This window comes from Podarcis muralis, chromosome 3, assembly GCF_964188315.1.
Source record: "Podarcis muralis chromosome 3, rPodMur119.hap1.1, whole genome shotgun sequence".
Lineage (NCBI taxonomy): Eukaryota > Metazoa > Chordata > Lepidosauria > Squamata > Lacertidae > Podarcis > Podarcis muralis.
This window is the reverse complement of record NC_135657.1, coordinates 77,216,770-77,243,393: the sequence shown is the minus strand read 5'-3', so window position 1 is coordinate 77,243,393 and position 26,624 is coordinate 77,216,770. Positions and strand designations below refer to the sequence as shown.

General features: G+C 39.8%; 1 protein-coding gene across 4 annotated transcripts in view; it reads right to left on the bottom strand.

Moving 5' to 3' along the window:
- Positions 1 to 7,599: 7,599 nt before the first annotated feature.
- EPHA7 (EPH receptor A7) overlaps positions 7,600 to 26,624 on the bottom strand; it is a 161,891-nt gene continuing 142,866 nt past the window's right edge. For 3 of the 4 annotated variants that reach the window (XM_028722994.2, XM_028722995.2, XM_028722993.2), the window contains 8 exons: positions 24,938 to 25,063; positions 22,100 to 22,285; positions 21,447 to 21,508; positions 20,059 to 20,268; positions 17,750 to 17,899; positions 11,330 to 11,523; positions 9,414 to 9,569; positions 7,600 to 8,267 (listed from right to left, as the gene is read on the bottom strand). In XM_028722994.2, coding sequence (XP_028578827.1) covers positions 8,153 to 8,267; positions 9,414 to 9,569; positions 11,330 to 11,523; positions 17,750 to 17,899; positions 20,059 to 20,268; positions 21,447 to 21,508; positions 22,100 to 22,285; positions 24,938 to 25,063 — 1,199 coding nt within the window. In that variant the 3' untranslated portion in view covers positions 7,600 to 8,152. The remainder of the gene's footprint in view (positions 8,268 to 9,413; positions 9,570 to 11,329; positions 11,524 to 17,749; positions 17,900 to 20,058; positions 20,269 to 21,446; positions 21,509 to 22,099; positions 22,286 to 24,937; positions 25,064 to 26,624) is intronic. The other variant, XM_028722992.2, reaches the window with a different exon arrangement.

The window sequence follows — 26,624 nt, the reverse complement described above, 5'->3', positions numbered from 1 at the left end:
AGGACCTGAACCAATGGCTTCAAGTTACAAGAAAGGAGAATCTGACTAATGTTTGACAGTGGAACAGAGTCCCTTGGGAAGTGGTGAACTTTCCTTCCTTGGAGGTTTATAAGCAGAGGTTGGATGGCCATTTGTCATGTGTGCATTGCAGGAGGTTGGACTAGATGACCCTTGGTGTCCCTTCCAACTCACAATTCTGTGATTCTATGAAAGTTAGCATAAGCTCACTGTAGTTTGATTTAGTGTGGGTTACAGCATGTGCCCATGCTGGAATTCATAATCTTGCTCAATTTGCTGTTTTGGTGTTCACTGCTGGTATATACAGTGTACGTACACACAAATCCAGCATGTAAGTCCCAGCGCATGGTCTGAATGCATATGATGTTGTCACCTCGCTGAAGCTGAACAGGCTCGCTTGGGTCAGTGCCCAGTTGGGACATTGCATGTTATTCCATAGTCAGTGTATGCATACATGTTGAAATATGAAAATCCTTAAACCTTTTAAGGAGATGGTTTTCGTGGGCATGTTTGTTACCAGCTGATCATGACATCAAGCAATGACTTCCAAAAGTGAATGAGCCATCAAAGATTAATCAGGACATATTAATATCTTCAGATGCTAGCTCAGACACAATTCTTTGGAGATAATTCATAAGTTCAGTTGACAGTGTGCACACTTCACAAACAGATAAACTGGAGTAAGGTTACACCCACTTGGGGGGGGGGGGACTCCGTGTACATATTCAGAACAACTTCTTAAAAAGCCTTTGCACTTGCAGGCCATACTAAAAAGGGGGATCCCTAGTTGAATGTACATTTAGAAAGCAGAGGCTTATTTAGGAATTACGCTGTGTGCATATAATGTGGGCCAGGACACACAGGCAGCCATTCTCTTTCCTCTGCACATATTCAGTGTACACAGTGTGTACCACACTCAAATAATTGTAATACTTAAATAATGATAGATCACATTAATGAACCACACCATGCTATATATAGGGGGTTCCTGCTCTATGTGCATTGCACATGTAGATGCTCATAGTGATGAATAAATTCCCATGAAGGGAGATGATCCTGTACAGGCAACTTTCTATTCAAATGCTAAGTCCCATTGGATGGTAGCCTTTGACATGTTGCAAATGGCATGTAGACATGCATTTTTGAAGTGAACCAATTACCTTTACTGGATCAATGGCAGCTCATGCAATAGCCCCACCGATGCAATAAAGGGAATGACTTCTGCAGTAGGTTGATTAAATGCCCTCATTGTTCATGTATTTATTTATATTACAGGAGTGATCGTGAATGTGCTTGGTGAAAAATATAGGCAATCAGGCACATAGGAAAAGAATGTCCCAGGGCTGTGTGTTTGTGTGTGTGGACCTTAACAAAAAGTAATAGCCAGCCAAGAGCAACACTTGGCTTGAAAAAGCCAAGAAAAATTACAGAAAAATAAAGACTGAGTCCTGTGACTTGCTTTTCTAGTACGCTGCCAAGTTGGTTGCTCTTTGTTCCTTGTCTATGAAAAAACTGAAGTAGTACTTGACACAATGTATGAATAGTCTGGGCACTCCAGCCTCTCCAGAGCTATTATTTCCATTACACTTCCATGAGACATTGGAAAACTACCACTGGGCCTGTTGGATAATAGTGGATGCAGCCCATAAACCATTAAGTGCATTTTAGTCCCCCATACACCAATGGAATTTATGTGATTGATTTCCACGGGATTGAGGCATGCTTATTTTTTTTTGGGGGGGGGGGGGCGTTGCAGCTCATGTTGGTGAATTACTTCAAAGGCAATTACTTTTGCTTTAAAAATTTGAAAGATATTGAAGGTTTTGCCATAAACCATATATTGTTTCTTTCCTTCCTGCATCCAATTAAACTGTCTAGCAGTCAAGCGTGCATGTGATGAAATCTTTCAGACACTGAGATCCTAAATGTCTGATGGGGCTATAAATATTTTGTTCCATTTGGTGTTCTTATATCAGTGTTGACCTGTCCCTGCCTCTCCCCCAAAGTTCTAAATGCTTCAAGCTGCTGCTTCTTCTTGCACATTTGTTTTCCAGCATGACTGGAATAAAGTCATCGACTCAATCTGCAGGTTTTTTCTCTCAGACTCACATCTTGTCATTCATACCTTCATAAAACTGAAGCTGGACTACTGGAACATAATCTTTGTGGGGCTGCCTGCCATGGTAGTTCAGAACCACATACCCTCCAACATTTTCCCGATGAAAATAGGAATGTCCGTCTCAATAATAATAATAATAAAATAAAAATAAATAAAGTATTAACAATAACAGCAATTATTTGTAACCTGCCCATTTGACTGGGTTGCTCCAGCCACTCTGGGCAGCTTCCAACACATAAAAACATAATAAAACATTAATTTGCTTTTTTAAAAAAAACCTTCCCTATACAGGGCAGCCTTCAGATGTCTTTTAAAGGTTGTATATTTATTTATCTCCTTGGCTTGGGTGTCATATAACTCCTTACCCTCCAACGTTTTTCCGATGAAAATAAGGATGTCCTAAAGAAAAGTGGGATATTCTGGGATTAAATCAGAAACTGGGATGGCTTCTCTAAATCCAGTACTTTCCCTGGAAAATAGCGACACTTGGGAGAGTCTGGAACCATGAACTGTTAACTGAATGCTATGGCTCTGGTCCTGCCAAGGCTAGGCCACAGGTTGTATATTACACTGCTCTGGCTTTCTGTACTGGCTCACTATTGTCTGATGGGCTCAATTCAACCAGGTTTTGACCTGTAAACCTTTAAACTGTAACCTGAAAGACTGCTGCCTCTCCTATGTTCCCATTGATATATTTAATTTCCCTGGAAGTGTCCTCTTTACCACCCATACTTATGGTTTGACAGCAGCTGGCAGAACATTTCTAGTGGTTTCCTTTCAGCTTTTGATTAGAGCAGAAAGGGGAACTCTTGGTCCTCCAGATGTCATTGGACTGTAACTCCCATCACCCGTTACTGTGTTGGCTGGGTTTGATGGGAGCCTCAAACAACTGAAGGACCACGTGTATTTCATCCCTGGCTGAGTTGGCTAACCCAGTGTTTCCCAACCTTGTGCCTCCAGCTGTTTTTGAACTACAACTCCCATCATCCCTGACTAGCAAGACCAGTGGCAAGGGATGATGGGAATTGTAGTCCAAAAACAGCTGGAGGCACAAGGTTGGGAAACACTGGGCCGCTAACCTGTTACCATCCAGATGCTGGTCATGCTAGATGGGTAATTGAATCTAACTACATCTGGAGGCCCATAGGTTAGGCACTCCCCAGGCTGGACATCTGCCAAAGTCCAGGTACTAACTCTGGGATGAGGCTGGCATTGTGTGAAATATCCCATCATCTCAGGGTAGCTCATAACCTTAGCCTTCCCCAACTTAGTGCCCTCCAGAGATTGTTGGATTCTAGTTCCCCATTAGTCTCATCAATTGTTAGGGATAATGGCAACTGGAATCCAAGAACCTCTGGATGGCACCAGATTGGGGAAAGGCTATCATAAAATCATGATCTAATAGTTTTAGTAAGTGCCTCCTGGAGTGGACAGAGGGGTCAAATACTCTGTATATTCCATATGCCTGTAAGAATCTGTCCATCAAGCCAATCAGTTGCATGCAGAAATTGCACAGTAAGGATATAATTGTCCCGCCAGCCCGCAAAACAAACAAACAACCACCTCTGGTTTTAATCCTCGTGATTATGAAAAGTTATTGTACTCCGCACTAATACTTTTGAACTGAAGGGTGGTATAGAAAAGTTTTAAATAAATCAACAGATGCAAAAGGTGGATTTAAGAAATCTCTAGCTGTCATCCTACCCATTCTCAAATGACTTGTTGTGAGGCTAATCCAAATTCTGTGCTCACTTACCTGGGAGTCAAATCCCATGGAAGCCAATGGGACTTACTTCTGAACAGACATGCAGAGGGCTGTATCATAAGATACTACACCCTGGAAGACGAAAAGGATTCTGATGAAATCAGTAAATATGGTTTAACATTGAATGTTAAGATTTTCAGTTCTGATAGATTGTGTGCACAAATCCCTTTTTATGCTGTGTGTGAGGGAATGGACCTAGTAGTAAGAACCTTTTCAACATTACATTTCCCAACACAAACAGGCTATTACTATGATTTAAATATGGAAATAGTTTAAGTAGGTTGTGTACTTTTTGATGTGTTTTATTTATTGTTTACGACTACTTTTATAACAATGTAATTTTTTCATGTCGTAAGCCACCTTGAGCATGGTTTTAATGATGGAAAGGTGACATACAAATAAAAATGTGTAGTTCTATGCCATCCCTTGAGCTCTAAAGCTCACATAAAATATGGAGGAATCTTTGTGTGCACAGAAGTGCTCCTAACCTTAGGATTTTAAAATGGAGGACCCCCCACCTTTGAATATCAGTGGAATTGTCATATGCATCTATTAGACATTTTAGGGGGGAAACCACCACAAATTCTTTACTGAGATTTTAAACTAAAATAATGCATTATCACAATTATTTAGAAAAGGGAATGCTTCCTTTTAGACCATTTGATAATTATGACCTCCCACACTTCCCAGCATCCGGAAGCACATTATGTAGAGCTGAACAACAAGTGGCTGGTCATTTGTTTGGGTGATGAGGGTTTGTACAGAGATCCAGTTCTGGGACCTCTATTCATTACACCCATTGGAAAGTTGAGTGCATGCAGAAGTTTGTCCCATTTACTTGCATCTGATCACTGGTTCGGAAAGATAAAGTTGCAATATGCATTAACATTCAAACTTGTGTATAGCTTAATAGTGAGTAAATGTAGTTATATTTACCAAGCTGAGCCCACGTGATTTGCTTGTACAAAAACAAACACAGCTCCTAAATCTCTGAATGATATGATGAGGAGATAACTATGGATGTACATTTAGAAGTTAACAGCACAAGCAAACAGCAATGAAAGTCAATGTAAGTGTTACAAGCAACTTCCATCAAATTAAGAGCTACAGCCATTGGTTCTTGTCCAACTATGCATGAGAAGAGCAGTGGATGAAATGCTCCATTATCTTGCTGTCAACACTAGCCAAATCACCTGTTTGGGATGATACCATGTCCTCTATTCCTGCCTGGTTTTAATATTCCCACTTGGTGTTGACTTGCTGAGTGATCTTGGGCTAGTCTCTCTGAATCAGCCTAACCTACCTCACAGGACTGATGTGAGAATAAAATGGGTTTGGGGAGAATCCTGTAAGCCACTTCTTGGGGACGGTGGGATAAAAAGATCACATGCACCTGAATACTTAACTGTTACCCAGATAAGTCTTTTTTTGCTTAAGGAATGTACCCAGAACATCTGTTTCCATGAGTTTTCTCATGTAGCCAGGGATGCATGTATAAAAGCTTGCTTCTGTGTGTCTAGGCCCTGTCTGGATCATGCATTAGCCTATCTTAAGCATACCATGAAATAAGGGCATTGGAATCAATAGTACTTAAATCCAAGTAAACATGTTTTAGATAGGGCGATAAGTCAGCATAATGAAAAGTTTGATACATCTCCTTAAGAAATCTTTGCACTTTTATAAATTGGTGAGCAGCTGGTGGTGGTGGAATCACCTCTGTAGCTGAAGATAACCATTTCTATCGAACTCATAACTTAAAATGAAATTAATGAATTCGCCTGTACTTTCCAAATATCATGGGGGAATTACACTTTTGCCATTTTACTATAGTGTGTTGTGACTGCTATAGACAGACAATGAAAAATAACCCTTATGCACACTGTTATATTTCCAAAAATATATTTACAGTCTATTACAAAGATTACAAATGGAAGTGTCTATGTAATGAGATTATGTTAATTCAAAGATTGGTTGTTTGTTTCTCTCATTTTTTTACAGATTTCTTTAACAAAGGGGAAATAAGAAAAAAAAAATAGTATAATCAAAGTGATTTTTTTTCTAACCAAACAAATAAATAAAATGACAAATATAACACTGTACAGTGAACTAAAAGTGGAAGATTAGGGCGGGGGGAGGGGTAAATGATCTATTTAAGTTTTCTGTAGCTATCTTTGGTCCTAAATGTGGGAAAACACATTATGTAGCACTGAAAAACATTTTCTTTTTTTTGTGATGCTCTGTAAGTAAAATAGAAAAATATAGTGCATTTTCAATGTATTCAGAGCTCACCGCACAGAAATGTGTGTACAAAACAAGACAGTATAAATAAAATGTACAAGTTTTACAAAGGAACATTTACAGGGTTATACTTTTTTGTGTGGATGCCCACATTATCAAACAAGACTTAATTTATGACTGATCCCTGGGATCTTTCTCTATGAAAACCAACGGGAGCAGCCCAGTTCTCTTTGGAAGTACAGCTATTCACTGCTGGGGTAGCTCGTGATTTTCATGATATTTTTTTGACAGCATTTTATCACCTGTTTTGTATATATTCCTGCAACGCACTGTTATTGCTTATGGTAGTTCTACATTTCATTCAACTCAAGTACGCATATATTAAATTAAAACTGGTTTTTTTTCCTAAAAAAAGAGAGTTCTCTCATTCAACAGCTACTTTTCAGTCAGAAGTCTCAAATGACTGTTTTTGTGTATGTATAGAGCAGCTTGTAAAAAAAACAAAAAACTTGAAAATTTTTGAACTGCCACTTGCCTTACACTCAGCGGTTCTAATAGAAAATCCAAAGGCACCATCTGATAGGAACATCTCCTGTGCAAGCCTCACAGCTGCTGTTCACCTCTCATTCACTTGTATTAGGGCTTACACTGGAGGAGTGCAATCCAGAGAAAGTTAGTGGCACTCGGGCCCCATTGAAATTGCTGGGACTCCATACAGAATGTGGTGACATCTTTTTGAGACTATGTCCCAATTGAAACCAGTAAAAATTAGTCTCAATTAAATGCTGAGTTCAGTGGGATGTAGTTATGCCTTCTGTTCTCTGGATTGCACCCCCAGATGTTTATTTTTGCAGGAGGGACTACATTCAACTTAATCTCATATTAACCATATGCCAGTTATTTTTCCTAGACCTTCTAATGTGGAATATTGAAAAATTAAAGAAACAACAGCAATAGACACCAATGTGCTCTGATTAAAAGGCTAGGCAACACTACAGTACTGTACCTGTTTTGTTCTGTTTTTGTTTTGACACACCTACTACAATCAATTATTCAGCAAAAGAGGTCTTAACAAGTTTAAAGTTGCAGATGTACAGCTTATATTTAACCCAGGCAACTTCCTAAAGTCATCTTTCAAGCCTTTTCTTTTAAAGTGCCTGGGCATTTTAAGGGAACATTATTGCTAGGTTCTCCGTTTTATTCATTTCCTGTTTAAAGAGACCATGTGATTTATCATACAAAATTATTTTCAAAAATATCAGAACTCTTGGCAATGTCTTTTTTTTCCCTTCCTGATTTCCTGCCAATTAGCAAACCACATAAATGTGGTGCGGAATTAACAGACCGAAGTAAACTTCATAAAGCAAACCCTACCCCGCAACTCCCATTTCACCCAACCCAGCGGTCAGATCCACATTTCTCAGTTACACCTCTTGTGTCTGTAGAAATTCATACAATCTTTCAAAAGTCACCAGTGTAATAATGCGTCATATGCTTAGCACTAAGAAGGTCCAAAGATATAAATGTTACATTAAAAGAAGGTCTATATGACAAAGCAACAAAGCAACACAACTGATTCCTTTTTTTCTCTTTTTTGGGGGAAAAAAGTTTGAAATGAAAGGTTTAAGGAAAATATTTTGTTGACTTTAGCAATAATATGATTTTTATCTGACAAATATATTCTTTCTTTTTCAAAATCCCTTATGTACAATTTAAAAAGTCCATTAGATAAAAAGGAGGTTAGAGAGTTCAAGGTGTTCGTAGGTGTTTCAGGTAGTACTTTGTTTATTGTCACTGCTTTCGTTGCTGCCATCAGTGGATCCATATTCCCTTTTTAAGTAAGTTTCTGGTGGCACTTAGGAGTTCAAGTCTGTAGGTGCTTCTTGTGGTCCTTCTGTGATCTGCAGGAAGGACCCAGAAAATCATGTGTCTTCTAGCAGCACTTCATGTAGATCAAAGGCCGGCACTGTTCTCTCAAGTCTGTCACCTCCCTCGTAAGGGAGAAGCGTTTATCACACTTGGATGCCAGTGCCATGCAAATGTAACATTTGTGCTCTCATAGTCTGAATGCTGCTCATGATTTTCTTTTGATGGCCAACCAACGTGATGCCTAAGCTCATAATATCGCTGGTGAAAAGGGAAGAGAAAGGTTCAAGGTTAGGCATTTGACTGTCAGTGTATGAGGACAAAAAAGAAACATTAGCACAATTCACAGAACTGAATGATATTTTGTACATCCGGGATGTTAGTATGCCTAGGACTGGTTTTCTGGTGGTTGTTTTATGGTTTATATTGGTTTATTTTATGAATTTATATACCACTTCATCATAGAGTATCTAAGCAGTGAGCCATCTCCAATTCTCATACAAATATATAAAATCAATAGAAAATTGTTTGGGATGATGGAAGTTGTAGTCCAGCAATATCTGGAGGACCTCAGTTGGTAGAGCAAGAGACTCTTAACCTCAGGGTTGTGGGTTTGAGCCCCACATTGGGCAGAGAGATTCCTGCATTGCAGGGATTGAACTAGATGGCCTTTGTGGTCCCCACCAAAGCATTTTCCATTCCTGCCTTATAGACTTTACAATTCTGTGATTCCTATTATTCAGAGTCAGCTAGAGAAACCTATGAGCACAAAAACTCTTTACATTTTGCAAATTCCCCTCCTCTTTATTACAAGAGGTGATTGGGAGTCACAACGCACTACAATTATCAGAATTTCTGGATTGCCCTAGATCAGAAGTAAACACGATGGGCTGCAGGTGTTGCTGGACTCCAACTCCCATCACCCCAGCCAGCATGGCCAATGGTCAGGGTGATGGGAGCTGGTGTACAACAACAATTGGAGCACACCATGTTGGCTACCCTGGCCCTACACTGTCTATGTAATTGTCAAAGCAGTTCTAGGATTCAGACGACCTTAAAATCTGGTTATTTCTCTGGGACTAAAGAGTGAGTGGTGGACATGTCTGGAGATCCCAATGTTTTTATGCAAGTTGGCTCTGCTACAATATGTTTTTAGGGTTCTTATTGGCTCCTCTTTTGTGCACCTACCTTTCCTTTATTTTTAAACCAGGTGTTTTAATAATTAGAGCAATTTGTGTGAACTAATAGTGGTGGTAGTGAAAGGACCTCTAGGGGAAAAAATGCCTCTACTCCTCATTCCAGACTTGGTGAGGAAATGATGATAGCTTGGGCCATGGTGAAAGCTATTGTGGTAACACCTATTTAAAACATCAGCCATCATAATCACATGAAAATCAAATCACTTACTCAATAGTCATCCTGGCTACTGTCTCAAGGTTATTGTAACCTGCAGCTGAAAAGTTATCCTTATATCTTTCCATCTTGATGGCTTGCAACCATTCTCCTACAGAACAAAATGTAGTGAAATCAGGTGTATTCTGGTCCAGAAGAGGACTGATTGGCCTAGATCGGAAGGGAAACAGAAAGTTATTATATTTTAAGAGTTATTACAATGCTAGAGAGTATTTATATTGCCTGATATAAATACTGTAGGAACAAATCATATCCAATTGGGTTAAAAGGCACAGCAAGCACATAAGGCTTTGTCCACATTGTTCAGTTCCAACAACAATCCCCCTTCCTTTTCACTAGTTATCTACTAGGGTTACTGTCATACCTTGGTTGTCGAACGTAATCAGTTCCCAAAGACTGTTCATCTTCCAAAACATTCGACAACTGAGGCGCGGCTTCCGATTGGTTGCAAGAGCTTCTTGCACTCAAGTGGAAGATGTGTCAGACGTTCGGGTTCCAAAAAATGTTTGGAACCCGAAACATTTACTTCTGGGTTTTGGCATTTAGGAGCCAAAACATACAGTAACAGAGGCATTTGGGAACCGAGGTTTGACTGTATTATTGTTTCTTATTTGAATTAGTGTGCTATGTCTTATACACACAATGGAGATTTGACTCTATAAAAATTCACACAAGAGGAAAGTCTCGCTCCAAACATTTGTGATCAAATGAAGATTGGTCAAAGAGAAGAAAAGACAGAGAAATGTGGCAACTATGATCTGACTTCTGGCACTGGGTCTAGCTTCTCTGAAGGCTGGCTTTGTTTCTTGTTGAGGTTCTTTAGAATGCAATGTCTGGGAAAAGAGACACCAAGAAGCAGGTTTTCTTTTATCCCTGTGATATCAACTCCTTTTGGCTGTACAACCTGTGCTGATTCTGATAGCCTTTTTGCATGACCCAAATTGTTGTAGGTAAAATTTCAGTCCCTGTGTAGCTTGTGCCCACCTGGCACCCAGGAAAACCTTCCTTCTAGAATGCACACTTATGTGGGAGTAAGCCTCACTGAGCACAGAGAGACTTCCTTCCAAATACACAAACATGCAATGCAATTTTAAATAATCATAAAAATAAAATGAGTCAGAGATTAATTATTATATATAAAAAGAGATCTGAAGATAAATAGGTCTGATATATGCAAACCAAAGAACAGCTCCATTTACTTCAGTAGAAATATGCTGGAATTTTGAAGATTATACATTGTGGTTTTATGTGAGTATTTCTGGATTTGACAAAAATTAACATGGAATAAAATATAGCCAACACAGCATCTAGTGCTTGTGTGTAGTGTATGTATGTGTGTATGTACATACATACATACACACCCACACACAATATTTTAGAAATGTTAAGTATCTCTTATTTTTTTTGTTGAATTTTTGGCTTTGGATCATTTGGTGAAGAATGGGCTCTAAATACAGTAAATGAATAAATACATTTCATATGGCTGAGTCTAGGCCTTTGTAGCTGCTACATATTTCTATCAACAGAGCAACAATAAAAGAGTAAAGAGCAGCAGTTAAAACTTCATGTTTTTGTAAATTATTTTACAGCAATTTTGTTGGAAGCTGCTTTGTGCTAAAACCTTTTTAGTAAACAAACTGTAGCAAATCAGGGAAATTCAAATCATACAGTGGCCTTTCTGCTTCTATCAAAACATGGAAGCTGTTCAGGTTCCTCTGTTCAGTTCCTGCTAGTTTTATGACAAGCAACACACAGCACAGTCTAGAGTATCTGCTGGTTTACCTTTGTAAAGGCAGCCTGAACAGGGGATGTTTCTGTACACCCTGCAGCGGATAACAGCAGCTGAACTGAATGAAGAAATACAGCCTAAAAATCTGGCCTACGACTTAGAAACAGCACCAGTAACTTACCTGCTACAGGTTCCCAGAGGGGTTTTCAAGCTGTTTGGGTTCCGAATCATCTTGTCCAGAATGCCCACTATTTGCTCAAACTTTGGCCTTTCCGCACGCTCTTTCTGCCAGCAATCTAGCATCAGCTGGTGAAGGCCTGCTGGGCAGTCCATGGGTGCTGGCAAGCGATAGCCTTCTTCAATTGCTTTTATAACCTAAAAGACAAAACAACGTTGTTTTGAATTTTTTACGGCCCATGAAGAATCAAGCAGCCAAATTAAGCAATCAAAGCTTTATGAAATGTATCTTTCAAACAGAGCCTGTTGTTTTGACACATGCATTCATGTTGCTGTATAATAAACTTGTTTTTATTTTCCATGCTTATTAAACAGATTATTCTGTGGTGTATGCTGAGAACATGGTTGCATTACCTAGTCAAATCAGCAGCAGGAAACAGCAATTAAATTCACCAAGGGTGCAGCTGATAAATTGATACATGGAGATGCTCTTTGAAGGCAACAGCATTTGCCCAAAAGCTCCCCCCCCTTCATTTCCCCTCCAGGAATACACACAGCATTTAAATGAACAGAGGTTTAGGCATCGGTGCATGCTATGCAAGAAAAGTATCTGGAAATCACTATACATAAAAGGTACTTTCTAAAAAAGCACTTTCCCTTAATACTCACCCTTACAGTGGGCACAACTGGATCTGAATGCAATGTGACATGTATAAGCATAGCTTGGCTGGGTAATATCTTAATGAATCAGGAGAAGGAAAGTCCATTATTAATAAGAAAATGTGGCATGTTGTGATATGTTGCAGGGCAGTTAATGTCTGTAGGAAGAGTTACACCCACTGCTTGATTTTCTAGCAAAACTCACTTGAGGGAGGGGGAAATAATTATAGGAAACTGCTAAATGCCCCTAGGACAGGATAAGAAACCATGATGGGAAACAATGAGCTGATTAAAAAAAAGTTATATAAAGCGTTAAAATATTGTTTCAGGGTGGGGTGGGTATTTCAAATACCGACAGACATAACTGTGTTAGAATTGCTAAGGAAGAGTGCTTGTTCCTCAGGAGTAAGTAGCACAGGCTCTCTCCCTTGCAGCAGTCCACAGAGAAAGCCAACCTTGGGGCTTTCTTCTGGGGTTAACCCTAGGATATAAAGCTGTCATGATAAATAAAAACTGGTGAGAATTCAAAGCTTTTGTTCAATATATATTATATACGCATGTTGGAATGTGAATTGCAGGAGGATTTTAAAGAATGAAAAGAATTTTCAAAATCTCCCAGTGCACTGCAGAAAAGTATAACAATGTGTAATGCCATATACACAGGCATCAATGACATATATATGAACAGAGGAAGCCACAATCCTATTGGATGCAGGCTGCAAATATTGTAAACGTTTGAAAACACGTTTTGTCACTTAGCGCTCCTATCACTTTTGTGCCAAAGGAAGCATCCACTCGCATAAGAGGGGGAAAGAAATTGTGTTTGTGTGATTCTCCCTCGGCTGCAGACACCAGCACCTCCCCACCTGCAAAAAAAAATTTTTAATAGATTGTGGGATCCTCTAGAAGAGATTTTTTTGGAAGATGTGGTAGCTGCCAGGGGGAGAAGAAAATAGTCAATATCACCTTCCCTCTTCTGAGTGGAAACCTACAGCTGAATCCAGAGCTCTCATACACTTGCAAAGTTGGAAGGTACTCCACATTCAAACTGAAAGGTCACAAACCACTTTTGTGGTTGCAGCTTTACTTCAAATAATATCCTTAATGTTATCTAACGTGTTCATTCTCATGCCACAGGCATTTCAATGGCTGTAATTTTGTGTTTTCTGATTCTGTGACTCTATTATGCATGGTAATGGGTGAGTGTGGATAAAACACGCAGAGATTCCTGGAGCTCTGATGTTTAGCTTGGGCTAAACATCAAATTTTTCAAATTTGAAATTTTCAAATCTGAAATTTGCAGAGGTCAGAACTGTGTAAGGTATACATGTGGAAAGTCAGTCTCTCTCTCTCTCTCTCTGTGTGTGTGTGTTTCTCTGTGTGTGTAATTATACAAAATGATGATGTAGTAATTATGCTCTTCGAACTAAAAATGTGTTTATGATGAAAATTCAACTCAGACACTTATTAATAAGATGTGAGTACTCCGCAGAATTTCCAAAGGAATTAGAGATGAGAGAAATACAAATACGACATGCCTTGCCAATCTCTCACAGTAATTGGAACACAATTATTTGACTGATTGCCGTCAATTGATCTAGAAATCCAAAACATGACCATGGCAGAACATATCACCTAGAGAGCAAAAGCGAAGCAATGAAAGAAGAAAGTGCAACAAAATATGCATTAGCAGGCATGATGGCAAATATATTTTCTTGATTGTAGAAAATTCCATGGTGATGAGAAATGACTAACAGCAAAGGTTAATGGTTCACCTTTTTAAAAAGAAAAAAGAAAAAGCTTATACTTCTTTTACACATGAACGCTGAACAAATAAAACCAGAAATTCAAATAGTTTTTGTTTAAGACCATTCTGAATGAGAGAAATAAGGTAAGTGATTCTAAGATTTAAAGTCAAAGCATAATGATGGGGACCGATAAGATGCACTAAACCCACCACCACAACAAATGGTATGAGGTCAATTTTTCACATTATTTGGCTTAGTTCCAGCACATACTCTATTTTAAGTAGTGAATATATATTTAAATGAATTTATAGCCATGTAAACTGGATAAGAACACTAGCTATTTCAGTAAGGAAATAGGTTCCAACCCATCTTTGTCTTGCCATACGAAACCAGATTAAATAAATTGGTCCCTCTCATCTGACTTACTCCACTTTACATACTGTACTGGTGAATACAAATGACACAAAATGCAGTTAACATGATTGTGTGAAACCTGATTGTAAAAGTGTAGCTTTAGTCTAAATTAATAGAATACTACATACTTTATTTAGGTACCACTTGCCTTGCCTGCTCTGGAGTGTAGGACGTGAACCAATGGCTTCAAGTTACAAGGAAGGAGATTCTGACCAAACATCAGGAAGAACTTTCTCATGGTAAGATCTGCTTGACAGTGGAACCCTTGGAAGGTGGTAGACGCTCCTTCCTTGGGGGTTTTTAAACAGAGGTTGGATGGCCATCTGTCATGGATGCTTTAGCTGAGAGTCCTGCATTGCAGGGGATTGGACTAGATGATTCTTGGGGTCCACAATTCTATTATTCTATGTCACAACTATCCCTTGTGCTTGTTTTTCATTTCTTTTCTGATTTGCTTAGTTTGTAGATCAGTAGTTCAACACATCCTCATCCTGATCCCTCATCATACCAGGCTTAAAATTTTTAAGCTGCATTCTTGAATGCACTTGCCTGGAAGTAAGCCCTACTGAACTGAATGGGACTTACTTCTGAATAGACATGTGCAAGATTGCACTGAAAACCTCATTTCAGCTGAGCAGGAAATAAATTAAATGCTAACTAGAATAAAACAGGTACGTTGTTCTCACTGTCAGACAATTTGCTCTGTTTACCTATTTACAAATTGAGCCCATACATTAAGCCCAATGCAAAATTTCAGCAAGAAGTATGAAAATACTGATTTTGTCTGTTGCTTTCCCTTCTCCTAACAGTTCTTTCCTTATGTCTTTTTTGAAAGATAGGTAAGCTTTGCCTTTGAGGCATCTTATATTCCTGTCAGACACCTTTTATGTTTGAATCTAGTACAGAAGGAAGGTGTCAAAAGGAATGAAACTCGACTGGGTGTCGAGGGAATGTAAATATTTCTCTCTCCCTGCCCCAAGGACTTGTTTGCCCATATTTGACAGTCCATGAAATCTCTGACACTGAGACCTGTCAAATATTAACAACTTTGCTCTCTGCCAAACTGACTCATCATTTAGATTTTATATGGTAGATTAGAAAAAAAAATGCACCAAAAAAGTACTCTCTGATGTTGATCATTCTTAAAAAAACAACAACAGGGAAATAACATTTTTTCCCTCATCATTTATTTACAAACACACTTATTTCTATGACAAAATGAAACTTCCCTTGGTATCTGCAGTTTGATTCCCATATTTTATAAAATGGCAATAAACTTGAAACCAGAATAGCTAATAGTACTATACTAAGGGAAAGAACACACATTGCATCAAATATTGGCCTCCCTGTATTGAGAAATTCTCCCTAGTCCTTTGTTTTTCACAGCAGTAGGCCATGTGGTGGGGCTGCACTGTTCCTTTGACTTCTGTTCAGCTGAGTCACTGCAGCATACTGGGATGGAGAGGAAGAGGGAGGCAGCAGTGGCAAGGTTGGCATGGTGGAAATGCCCTGGGAAGAGCACCATATTGGCATCACCAGCACATTTGTACTGTGCCAACCCTACCTTGGCACAAGCATTCTACTTGTCCCCCTCTCCTTCCCCTGCCTGCTGTTTCAGGGGACGGGGCAGTGTCTCTCTACCCTGCAGAGCAGATTTAGAGATTTAGCATGATGCTAAAGCAGCCCTAACTTCACCTCCATCTCTTTGGACATGGAGATGCCAGCACTGGTGAAGACAAACTTCAGAGAGCCAGCCCACCCCACACAGAGGAATATGCCCATATGTCTGTCCAGTCTTGGGACATACGAACAGCTGTGCTTGCTGTGTTCTCTTCAAAGGGAGGTGTCTTGCTTGTTGACTCAATGTCAAAGCTTGTGGTCAGCCATGCATTTAACCTCTCATGTACCTGAGGATTTCGGCAAGAGTTCCATCTTGTCTCTCATACCTTTTAACATTTATATGAAGGCACTGGGAGAAGTCATCCAGAGAATAAGGAGAAGCTCTTTAGATGTTGGACCAGTACTGGGGGTGTTGAGCTGTATAAGGGCTTATAAACTGAGACTGAATTCCTACTAGCTGGAGGCAGGAATAGTGGGCAGCACCAGGGTCTAGGAGCCAAGGAGATGGCCTGTTCTGAATGGAGTTGCATTCCTGCCACAAGAACAGCTTGGGGATGCTCCCGGAGGTAGCATTGTCACTAGAAGCTCAGATGACAATTGTAAGTTTGTAACTTAGGCCAAACTGTACCGTCTATTGATTTGATGAAATATTTTGTGTCCAAATAAGGAACTAATTTAGATATAGCTCTGTTCCACATCCACGGACCTTTGTGCTCAAAATTAAAGCTTGGTAAAGCCAAGTCCCCTCCCCGCTTGCTTGTGAAAATGGCTACCCTGTTCAAGGAATAATCCTCTTCAAAAGGGTTAGTCACAGGGAACTTCCGCACACAAGAATCTGCTCTAAAATGCTCTTGTAGGGCTAGATTGGGTGCCATGTAAACAAGCCCTCAATCTGCACCTGTGTAAACAAGCCTGAGGCCAAGATCAAGGGTGTGGAGATGACTACATGTTTTCATTTTTCCTGTTTTGTAAGGGAAAAAAGTGATGGCCTAAGTCCTACCTAGAAGGAGGATGCATATACTGTTATGAAAAGGGTTTCTTTTCTCATTGTAGGATTATATTATTTTCACTGAAGATGACATGGAATAAAGGTTCAGTTGTAAAATGTTGAGAAGAAATCAACTATTATGGATGAATAGCTATTCATTACTCCCTCTCTCTAAGTTTTTGAAGAGGATGATTAATGGGCTAGTGTTTCAGGGGGTTTGTAACGGTGTTGTTAAAACTTACAGAATTTGTGGGCTTTAACAAAAACCCCAAAACTGTCTAGGATCCAAAGTGCCCTTGCATGTCCTTGCCAACTTGCTTTCAGAGGTCTCCAAACACCAAGAGTGACTTTTTAAGATGTCTAAAGGCAACAATGGCTGGAAAAGCCTGAACATCATAACTGACCCTTTTGGCTCAGTCCTCTACACACTTACCTGTGAACTCAATGGGTCTTACTGCTGAGTAGACATGTGCAGGATTGTGCTATTTGCCTACTAGGTTATGTGTTATGTAGTCTCTTTCTGTGTATGCTGCTTGCTATGCCCTATTAATGAACTATAAAATAATGAAATAGCTAGCACCAGTATTTATGATAAACTAATACAGATGTAGCTAAAAAGATAATTAAAACAATATGTGGAATTCAGCATCACGTTAATGCAATTGTTCTGTCAGCACAAGCATTCCTATTTGCTGGACGGAACAATCGCCCCTTCCTCACACACACACTCCGGAGTGGATTTGGGGGAGGAAGTGGTCAAACTCCAGTGCACTAGTGCGAGCCCTTGAGCTGGCTTCCCACTAGCTGGCTAGTGCTAATAAATTTATACCTTTCCAAAATAAATTTGTTTCCCTTTTATAATATAAATATTAATTGTTCTTCAAGTCTTTGGGTGTGTTGCTAGAGAGAAAACCCTAATCCATATATCATTTGCAAGTTCTATTATCCAGTGCTGTGCATTATAAGAAACAGAACATGCATTTTTGGAACTTACATCTTGATTTGACATATCCCAGTATGGCCTCTCTCCGTAAGACATGACTTCCCACATTACTATTCCATAACTCCATACGTCACTTGCTGATGTAAACTTGCGATACTGTATGGCCTCAGGAGCTGTCCATCTTACTGGTATTTTCCCACCCTACGGAAAAAGAAAGTTTCTGAAACAAACTTACAGTAACACCATCCATACATGAAAGCATTAGCTGACAGGCAGCTTGTTAGATCTTCTTGCAAGCATAAAAGAAAATTAAAACTAAGGAAGTAAATTATGCCTGTGACTCTTTAAATCTTGCATCATCTCACAGATTATAGCCATTCCTCCCTCCTACAGAGTCAACCTATACCTATACGGAGCAGCTACTACTGGGCTGCATCAGTTCAGATCATTGCAAGGATCATAGGGTTAAATATAACTAGATCTAAATGTTTCTTATACATGGAAAACTAGAATATCAGGAAGAAACTTTTTCTTATTCTTGACATCTTCCCAATACACTGGTTTGTAATGTACAGCGTACCTCCACAATTAAATATGTACTTTCTCCTTCTTAACATGTTGGTTTTACATCCCTGAGGGTGGGGTGTGTGTGACAAATTCCCTCCTGGGTGGATTGCTGCACCGCTCCCCTGGATACCAATTGCCCCCAATGGGCGCCGATCGCTCCCCCTGGGTGGCTCCCCGGGTGCCTGAGCGGCTAGGTCCACCGCTGCATGTTATAACATGTTTACTTGATTAGTTAAACCCATTGGTGAGAAGCCTCTGGCCCATGGACTAAATGTGGCCTGTAGGGCCTCTCCATCCAATGCACAGCCTCCTCTCTTCACCCTGCCCCATAGCATTTAGGCTTTTAAAAAGCTTGCATTTCTGCCAGGAAGGGAGGGGTGGTTAGGTGCTAGGAGTAACCCTCCCTCTGTGCTGCAATACCTGCAGCAATTATACTTAAATACAAAATACTTTCACTGGTACGAATGCAAGCTTTTAAAAGCAGAAATGTTATGCAGCATGGAATCTTTTTTTTTGGGGGGGGGGCAGGTTTGCATCTGTGGAGGGAAGCCTAACTCCCACCTCCCCATGAGCTGCAACCCACGTGAAAGTCACCCCAAAGCAGCACTTTCATTTGTGCCAATAGGAGCATGTTTTAAACTCTTAAGTGCTGCATGAGGAAGGGCAGGGGGAATCAGAAGCAGGACAGAAGAGACGGTTTAGTGGATGGGTGGAGGATGTGAATGCTTTGGCTTTGTCCTCTGTTATTACTGACAGCTGGCCACTGGATTTTTTTTCATGAGGGAATGTAGCCCTCAGGCTTGGGCTGAAAAAGCTTTCCCACCCCTGGCATTAACAGTTGACTCTGCCCTTGTTCCTAACAGGTATTTTTTGGTCTGTCTTGGTAATCAGCATTGGTGTGGACGGTGGCAGAATAGTCTCTCAACTGCAACCTGTTATCCATAGCTCCCACCTATATTCCATGCTGCCACTTTTCAGCACTGGTCTCACATGAAAGAGAACTTTCGATGTGTGTGGATTGGAAAATGTATACTGCTAGAACAGGTGTGTATCAAAGGAGGGCGGCCACCTGCTGAACTCAAGAGAAAGCTATTTTTCAAGGAGTTTGAGATTAATAGGATTCTTAATCTTTTGAAATTAGTGAGGTGGGATTCACATTTTATTTTAGTTGCGCCATCTTTACCATGTGCTCCTGGCTTGCCCCCTCAATCCCAGTCTCCGCCCCCCATTTCTACTGAGTCTTGCATGGAGTTCTATTGCATTATTACTCTTAATATTAACTCTCACAGTTAATAAAATTGCTATGATTGGCTGGCAATTCCTTTGTTAAGAGACCCTGCTTGTTACTAGCCCAGGATACTGGAATGATGATGTTTCATCAATGGGAGCTAATGTCTGGCAAATAAAGACTTTTATACTGGAAAGCAATCAGATCTTGGAGAAGTCAGATACCTACTTCTCTAAATACGTTTGTGTGTGAGAAATAAAAACAGGAGGTAGGGAGGAAGAACAGAGAATTGGATAAGGGCACCCCTGAAGATCTGATGTGGGATAGTGGTGCTACCGTTTTGTAAGAATGTGCATGCCACCTGCCTCGACCTGTGCTCAACACTTGTTTTTGGAAATAAGACAAATAATGCAAAAATGTCACAGGTCACCAGTGTTTTTTCATCTAAAGGTCACTTCACTTGTGGGGCACAGCCCTTGGAAATTCTCACCACTCAAGGGAGTAGGGAATGGGCAACAATAGACTTGAGCGAACTATGCTCTTTTTCGTTTAATGTGCAACTCACTGTTGTAGTGTAGACAGCTTCTGGGTCATCTTCTATAACTCTGGAGAGGCCAAAGTCTGACACTTTGCAAACAAGATTGCTGTTGACCAGAATGTTGCGTGCTGCTAAGTCCCTGTGCACGTATCCCATATCAGCCAAGTATCTCATTCCAGCGGCAATTCCTCTCAACATCCCCACCAGCTGAATTACTGTAAATTGCCCATCATGTTTCTGAAGTAAAAGAAAGAAGCAGAGAAATGCGTCTTAGAGCAGCTGAGAGGGAAGGATAAAAACATTGTTAAAATCCTGGTGCTTTAAGGCCAGGCCTCCCACAGCCCCGTGTCTGCAAATTCCACATGTAAGATGTCATTAGTGCCTCCATCTCAAGCATGACTTGCCTCTCACAGCCCACATGTAAGACATGAAGTGTCGCTCTGGGCTTCACATGTGCAGTCCGTCAACCCCCAACCCCCCACCCTAGCAGCAGATCAATCGTAAGAGAAACATTAGTATATGAATATATATGTGTAAATCCTGATTTTCATTAAACCTTTTCCAAAGGGTAGAGAGGAATGGGTTACTCCATGACAACTATGAATATACTGGTCATTAGCTTTATGTAAAAATGTATTTTGAGGGCAAGAGTATATATTACATGACATTTATGTTGGCATCCATGCTCCTAAAGTGTGAACTACATAATAGGAAAGTAGCTGTTGCGAGTATGGGAAGAAACATTATGATACCAATCATGGGTGTAGCAAGGATTTTTGTTAGGGGTGGCAGAACTCATGTGATTGGTCAGTTAGTTAAGTATTTCTATTGTTTTACTCACTCTAGGGGAGAGCAGCTGCCCCCCTGCCTATGCCCATGATTACCAATATTATACTTTGGGATCCATGCAGCAGATTTAGCTTACAGATGCTAACAGTTATATGTACTTTCCTTTTTGGACTTTGTAGTGTTTAGCAAGTTGTCTACCATAAATGGTAAACAGTCACAAAAAGTTGTAAAATCTCTCTTAGGACTGGGGGGAGGGAATGCTTCCTTCATTTCTGAATTACTGCTGCACTTAATTTAAGGACTCTTTCTTTTCCACAATGTTGAAAAGATACAAATATGATTTTGAAGCATGTGTTCCCACAATATGGCTTCAGGTCCCTTTCGATGATGGTAATCAAAACCACAATATCTGTCCCACATTGGATCACTTAGATGGCCAAAAATGTTTTCGTTTGATCCCGTCTGGTCTTCTAATTTCTAATCTGATTTTTCAGAGACCATTCAGAGATCTCTTAATGTTTGGCGTGTTCTCATTTTACACTGAAAATGTTTTATTATGCTAAATTGGTAGCATATATATTTTATTTTTGAAGTGCTATGTATGTTTCCCTCCAGCGTTCACTCACCCTGAGAAATGCATCCAGAGCTCCATTCTCCATGTATTCTATTACAATCATGACTGGTTTTCCTAAAAAAGAAAGAAGAAAGGGGGGCACATTTTGTTTAAAGGAATCATAATCTGAGCAGAGTGGTTCCCTCCACTCCTGATAAAACATATGTTGTTCCTTTGAAGGGCTGAATAGTTGAGGCATGAGTGCTCCTGAAGCTTCCAAAACTGTTACTGAGATCTAAAAGGCCCTTAAATGTCTGTGTGCAGAATATGGTCATGATTCGCAAAAGTTAAACCGTACAAATCAAAATGTCAGTGCGTTCTCCTGACTCCCGCTGTGTGAAGAGAATTCTGGGGAAATGGCACTTCAGATAATACGAAAGGACATAAGAAACCTTATCTTCCTACATGGTATTTGAGGCTAAATGGGACTAGGAAAAATAAATATTCCAAAGTTCTTCATCTTTTCATCATCCACTGATCTTATTTCTCTTTCTCTCTAATGTTGTTGCATAAACTAAGCGTTCTCTTAGTTAGTTACACATCAGAAGAAAATCTGTTAATCTATGCAGCACATCTCTGTCTTTTGAATCGCTGACTATGAAAACTTTGTAACAATGTATTGCCTTTTAGTATGTTGTCTAAAGGTCAGATCTGGTAGTTAATTACCTCTGGTAACCACCCCTTCTAAATGAACAACATTGGGGTGATCAAACTGTCCCATGATGCTCGCCTCACAAAGAAAATCCCTTCTTTGCTTTTCAGTGAAGCCTACTTTTAAGGTTTTAATGGCCACGGCAACATCTCTCTTGCCTGGAAGCTTTAGGCGCCCACTGCATACTTCTCCAAACTCTCCTGAAATGGAAAACATATCGTCTGTTAGGAAATCACTGATACAGGACCAGAATTACTTATGTCCAATGCATTTAGATGTCAACTGAACACTCCCACTTAATGTTATGCTAGATTTGAATCAAATCAACAAGGGCATAACCCGACCAAGGTTAAATGCCTCCAATCTGCAGTAATTTCAATGGAAAATATTTAAGCACATGGTTGAAATCAAAGAAATATAAAAGAGCTTTGGCAAGATCAGGCCCTAAATGAGCAAATTTTAGCCTATTCTATAGCAACGTGAGGAAGCTATAAAAGCGAAGGACTATGATGGCACAGTCAGTAGTATATTACAGACAATAGTATAGCACACAGTGGTTGTGCACAACAGGAGTATCATAAACATGTTGGCAGGGAACAGAAGATTATAGTGCCCTCATCAAAATCAACCACTCACAGAACTGAGAACCTTTACTCCACAGTTGAGTGTACCACATTAGCAGAGAAACATGCTAAAATCTTTGATGCTGCCTGTTGTCTGTCACACTGATACTGCATATGTTTACTTGATATAAACCATGCATATATTTTTCTGCTTTATCGTCAGGCTGTTGCAACAGTCATTTTCCTCGCAGTCTTTGCTAAGTATGATCCATGAATTGAAATATAAATAAGGCAACTACACTTAACACTTCACCACTAAAACGACTGACATTTCCATATTTGCCTTTCAGTTTGTCAGTGGAGTTCTGAGTTTGTAGTCACAAAATCAATCAGAAAATTAATTTTCCTTTTAAAAAACCAAATTGAATCAGAATTCCACAAGAACAGGAAAGTAAGATTGTTGTTTTGTGCTGTCTCAAGCTTATTTAACCACAGACCCTTATCTATTATCTCAGTCAAGTTCTAAGCCAGTGAGCGCTTGCTGTGAATTAAGGGTTTTATACAACTTTAATCTACCAAGGTGCTATTGATTTTTATTGTCTACAGATGGGCAAGCTCACCCCTGCTTTGTGTTGTTGGACTGGCTCAGAAATGAGCCTTCTCTTAATTTGGGAAATGCCATGGTTAATTTCTGAACCTATCTAAACTTGCTAACTTTTTTTTCCCCGGAGGCAGACTTTGTATAAGGGGGCTGCTTTGACTTCTGTAAAATCACTGGAATGGATATGGAGAAAGGGTGACCCAGTTTTCCTGGAAGCAGGCCTTCAATGTAGCTAACTTGGCAAAGCATCCTATGCCCTTTTAAAATGTGGTTCTTTTTGGGGGGTTGTTGTTATTTTTATTTTTATTATATATAGTGTGGTTTTATATTTTGATTTTGTTCTGTGAACCGCCCTGAGACCTCCGGGTATAGGTCAGTATATAAATTCAATCAATCAATCAATCAATCAATCAATCAATCGGAACAGTTGTTTTGCCTGGAGGCTCCAACTCATGCGGGAAGGTTATCTGCATGGTGAAAATGAAGTTGTTGTGTCAAATCTGCTCCAAAATGTTATAATGATGCCTCTGCTGAATTTAAGAACTAGGACTTGAAGGTTATTGCTCACCTCTGTGCCTGCAAATAAGTGCTTACAGTGAAAGCATGTGGTTATGCTGGCACCGAAAGCAAATATTCAAAAACAAGGTTGGTGCATCCATTGAATTCCAGTGGGACAGACTGCTGCATGACTTAAGATAATATTCTGAATCAGGAGTGTACATGAATTTAGTTTTAGTTAATGTCGTCATTAACATCTTCTAAGGCTGCAGTCCTATACACACTGACATAGCATGCATAGGTTTCATCTGTTTTCACATTAAGTTAAGTTAGTCCGCCTCCCCTTTTAAAAAACAACAACAAAGAGCTATTATCTGTAATTTACAGCACTTGTCACACTGCTGCAGGAGTGATTTAAAGAGGGGGAAAAGAGGACTTAAAAGTACTGCATAAAACAACAGGAAATCAAAGAATGTTTCCTCCAGGAGTCCCAGGTATTTGATATTTTTCTTGCCCATGGATACTTAATTTCACTACATGAACCAGTATAATAATAAAAGTGTCACATATCTTATTAATGCAAACAAATGGAAACAGGTTTCCAGAGCATGAACACCACTGCCTAGGTATGTGGGAAAAGGAAGAAAAGCAATGTAATGACAGCACAATTACCATCACTCACAAGAGCTAAGATGAGGACTCCTTATAGCAATAAAATACTTTAAAAATGGCACCAATGACATTCCCCAAAGAAAAACTTGTTTTGTAAAGCCAGCTTTTAGTTATAACAAACACAAATGTCGTTCTTTATATAGACACACACAAGTAAGCCTCTCTTGGAGTTTAATGGAAATATTGATGCAAATATAGCCATCAGGTGTTTAACTCAAAGGCACCACCTTCTCTCAACAATGTGTGAGGAGGAATGACATTATTTGCATTTGTAAAACACAATTTTCATTTCATTTTCCTAAAAGGAAATAGAAATACACACACATGTTTTGGACCACTGGACTGGTTATTTATTTATTTTACATTTATAAGCAAATGCAGCTCCAGTGCTTTTAACCACTCTGGTATAGGCAAAAAGCTCCATGCGCAAGATATAATTATTTGCCTGTCATCATGATGTATGAGTTTCAATCCGAGCTAAATGGAAGAATTGTATAAGGAAGCCACAGCGAGCTTACCTGCACCGATCACACGCTCTATTTTAATACAGGAGGCATCTAACTCCTTGGCGAATTGATGGACAGCTCTATTTGGATCCTCGTAGGTTTCAGGGTCAATGTAGGTTTTGGTGCCTGGAAATTTAACTGTAATGATGTAAGAAAGCATGACTGTGATGAAGCAAAGCACTTATTGTGCAGCCAATCCCGGAATTTCATTAAGCAGAGCGCACCCTAGAACAGTGAGGCTCCTGTTGAGCCAGCTAGGTAAGGCAAATGGGTGTTTCTCAGGAAACACCTCCCCATTCCTTACTTTTGTGGCCAGCAAGCAACTTTGCAGGATAACCCATCTGAGATGGGGTGAAAGGTGAAAACCCAATTCTTTCTTCCCCAGTAGATTTGGCCCTGGAAGTTCTAGTTCCTGATCCTTACCTTACACTTACATTGTCTCGAGTGAATGGAGTGAATGTTTCTAACAAGTTCATTGTTTTGAGTATCTGTCCTTTATCCACATCCTGTGTTCTGAAAAATATACTGAGACCTCCACCCAACTGAATCTTCCTGAAGAGAGGTAAGTGGCTTGCTGGAGGGGCAGTGGGATACCTCTGTGCCTTCTCACAACCTATTTTCATGCTGCTGGTGTTGGCCTGCTTTTGGTAGGCTTGCCAAGCAAGAGGGGCCAACCTCCTTTTCCCCCTAACACAAAGTGGCATCACATTTTGACAGTCTTATCTGTCTCTGACATATAAATGATACACCTTCTTGGGCTCTCTCTTGTTTCATTTATCCACAAGATTCTGTCATATCTTCCCCAACTGTGAGTGTACTGGTGAGTAGGAAAATGTGCAGATCAGTATTGTAGAAAGTGAATGCAAAGTTTCCCCCACCCTTCAGAATTTCACACTGATCTTCCCGACCAAATTTTGGATAGCCATAAATTGCTGCTCTGAACTCCTTTGGGACAAAGGGTGATATATAAATTTAATTAGTAAATGAATAATATAGGGCAAGAGTTGTGTTTACATTGTTTCTTTGGGACACAGTTACATCTGTAGTTTGAGCACACTGGTTTGTTTGTTTGTGGTGGTGGTGGTGGTGGTGGTGGTGGTAGAGAGTTTATGGGATGAAATACAAGAAGCAGAATGCTCTCTCCTAGACAGTACAATGGCCTAATCACCAAGATATGGGGTTTAGAAAAGAAGTTTTCAGGCACAGATTCCATCAATTTTGAGAAAGGTCCTAATGAAATAGTCATGGGCGACATATTCAGCAGGTATCACATGTTTCAAACTGCAGCAGCTATATTATTAAAAATAATGCCATGGGAAAAGAATGCTAGTGATGTGGAGGTCATCCACGGAGCTGAATAGGCATACTGAGGATCTGCAAGAAATTATTTCACATCTTCCCCAGAGGTTACTTTTGCTGCACTGTATTTTTCAATAGGTTTAGTGCTAATCATAATAATAATGGCTCAGCTTCTGGAGCTGATAAGGGCTCATTTTTTATTTACGTCCCCAACCAGAAGGGAAAGAGAGCAGAAAACAATAGGTTAACTGCCTATATTGTGCTCTCAAGCAAGCAGATGGAGAATGAGCCATCTTCTTGTGCTTGCGATAAGGAGCCTGGATTGGAGGTAACCTTGTGAATCGTAAATGGGTCTCTGATGGTACTTTATTCAAGCTGTCATAAAACATTTTGACAGGCC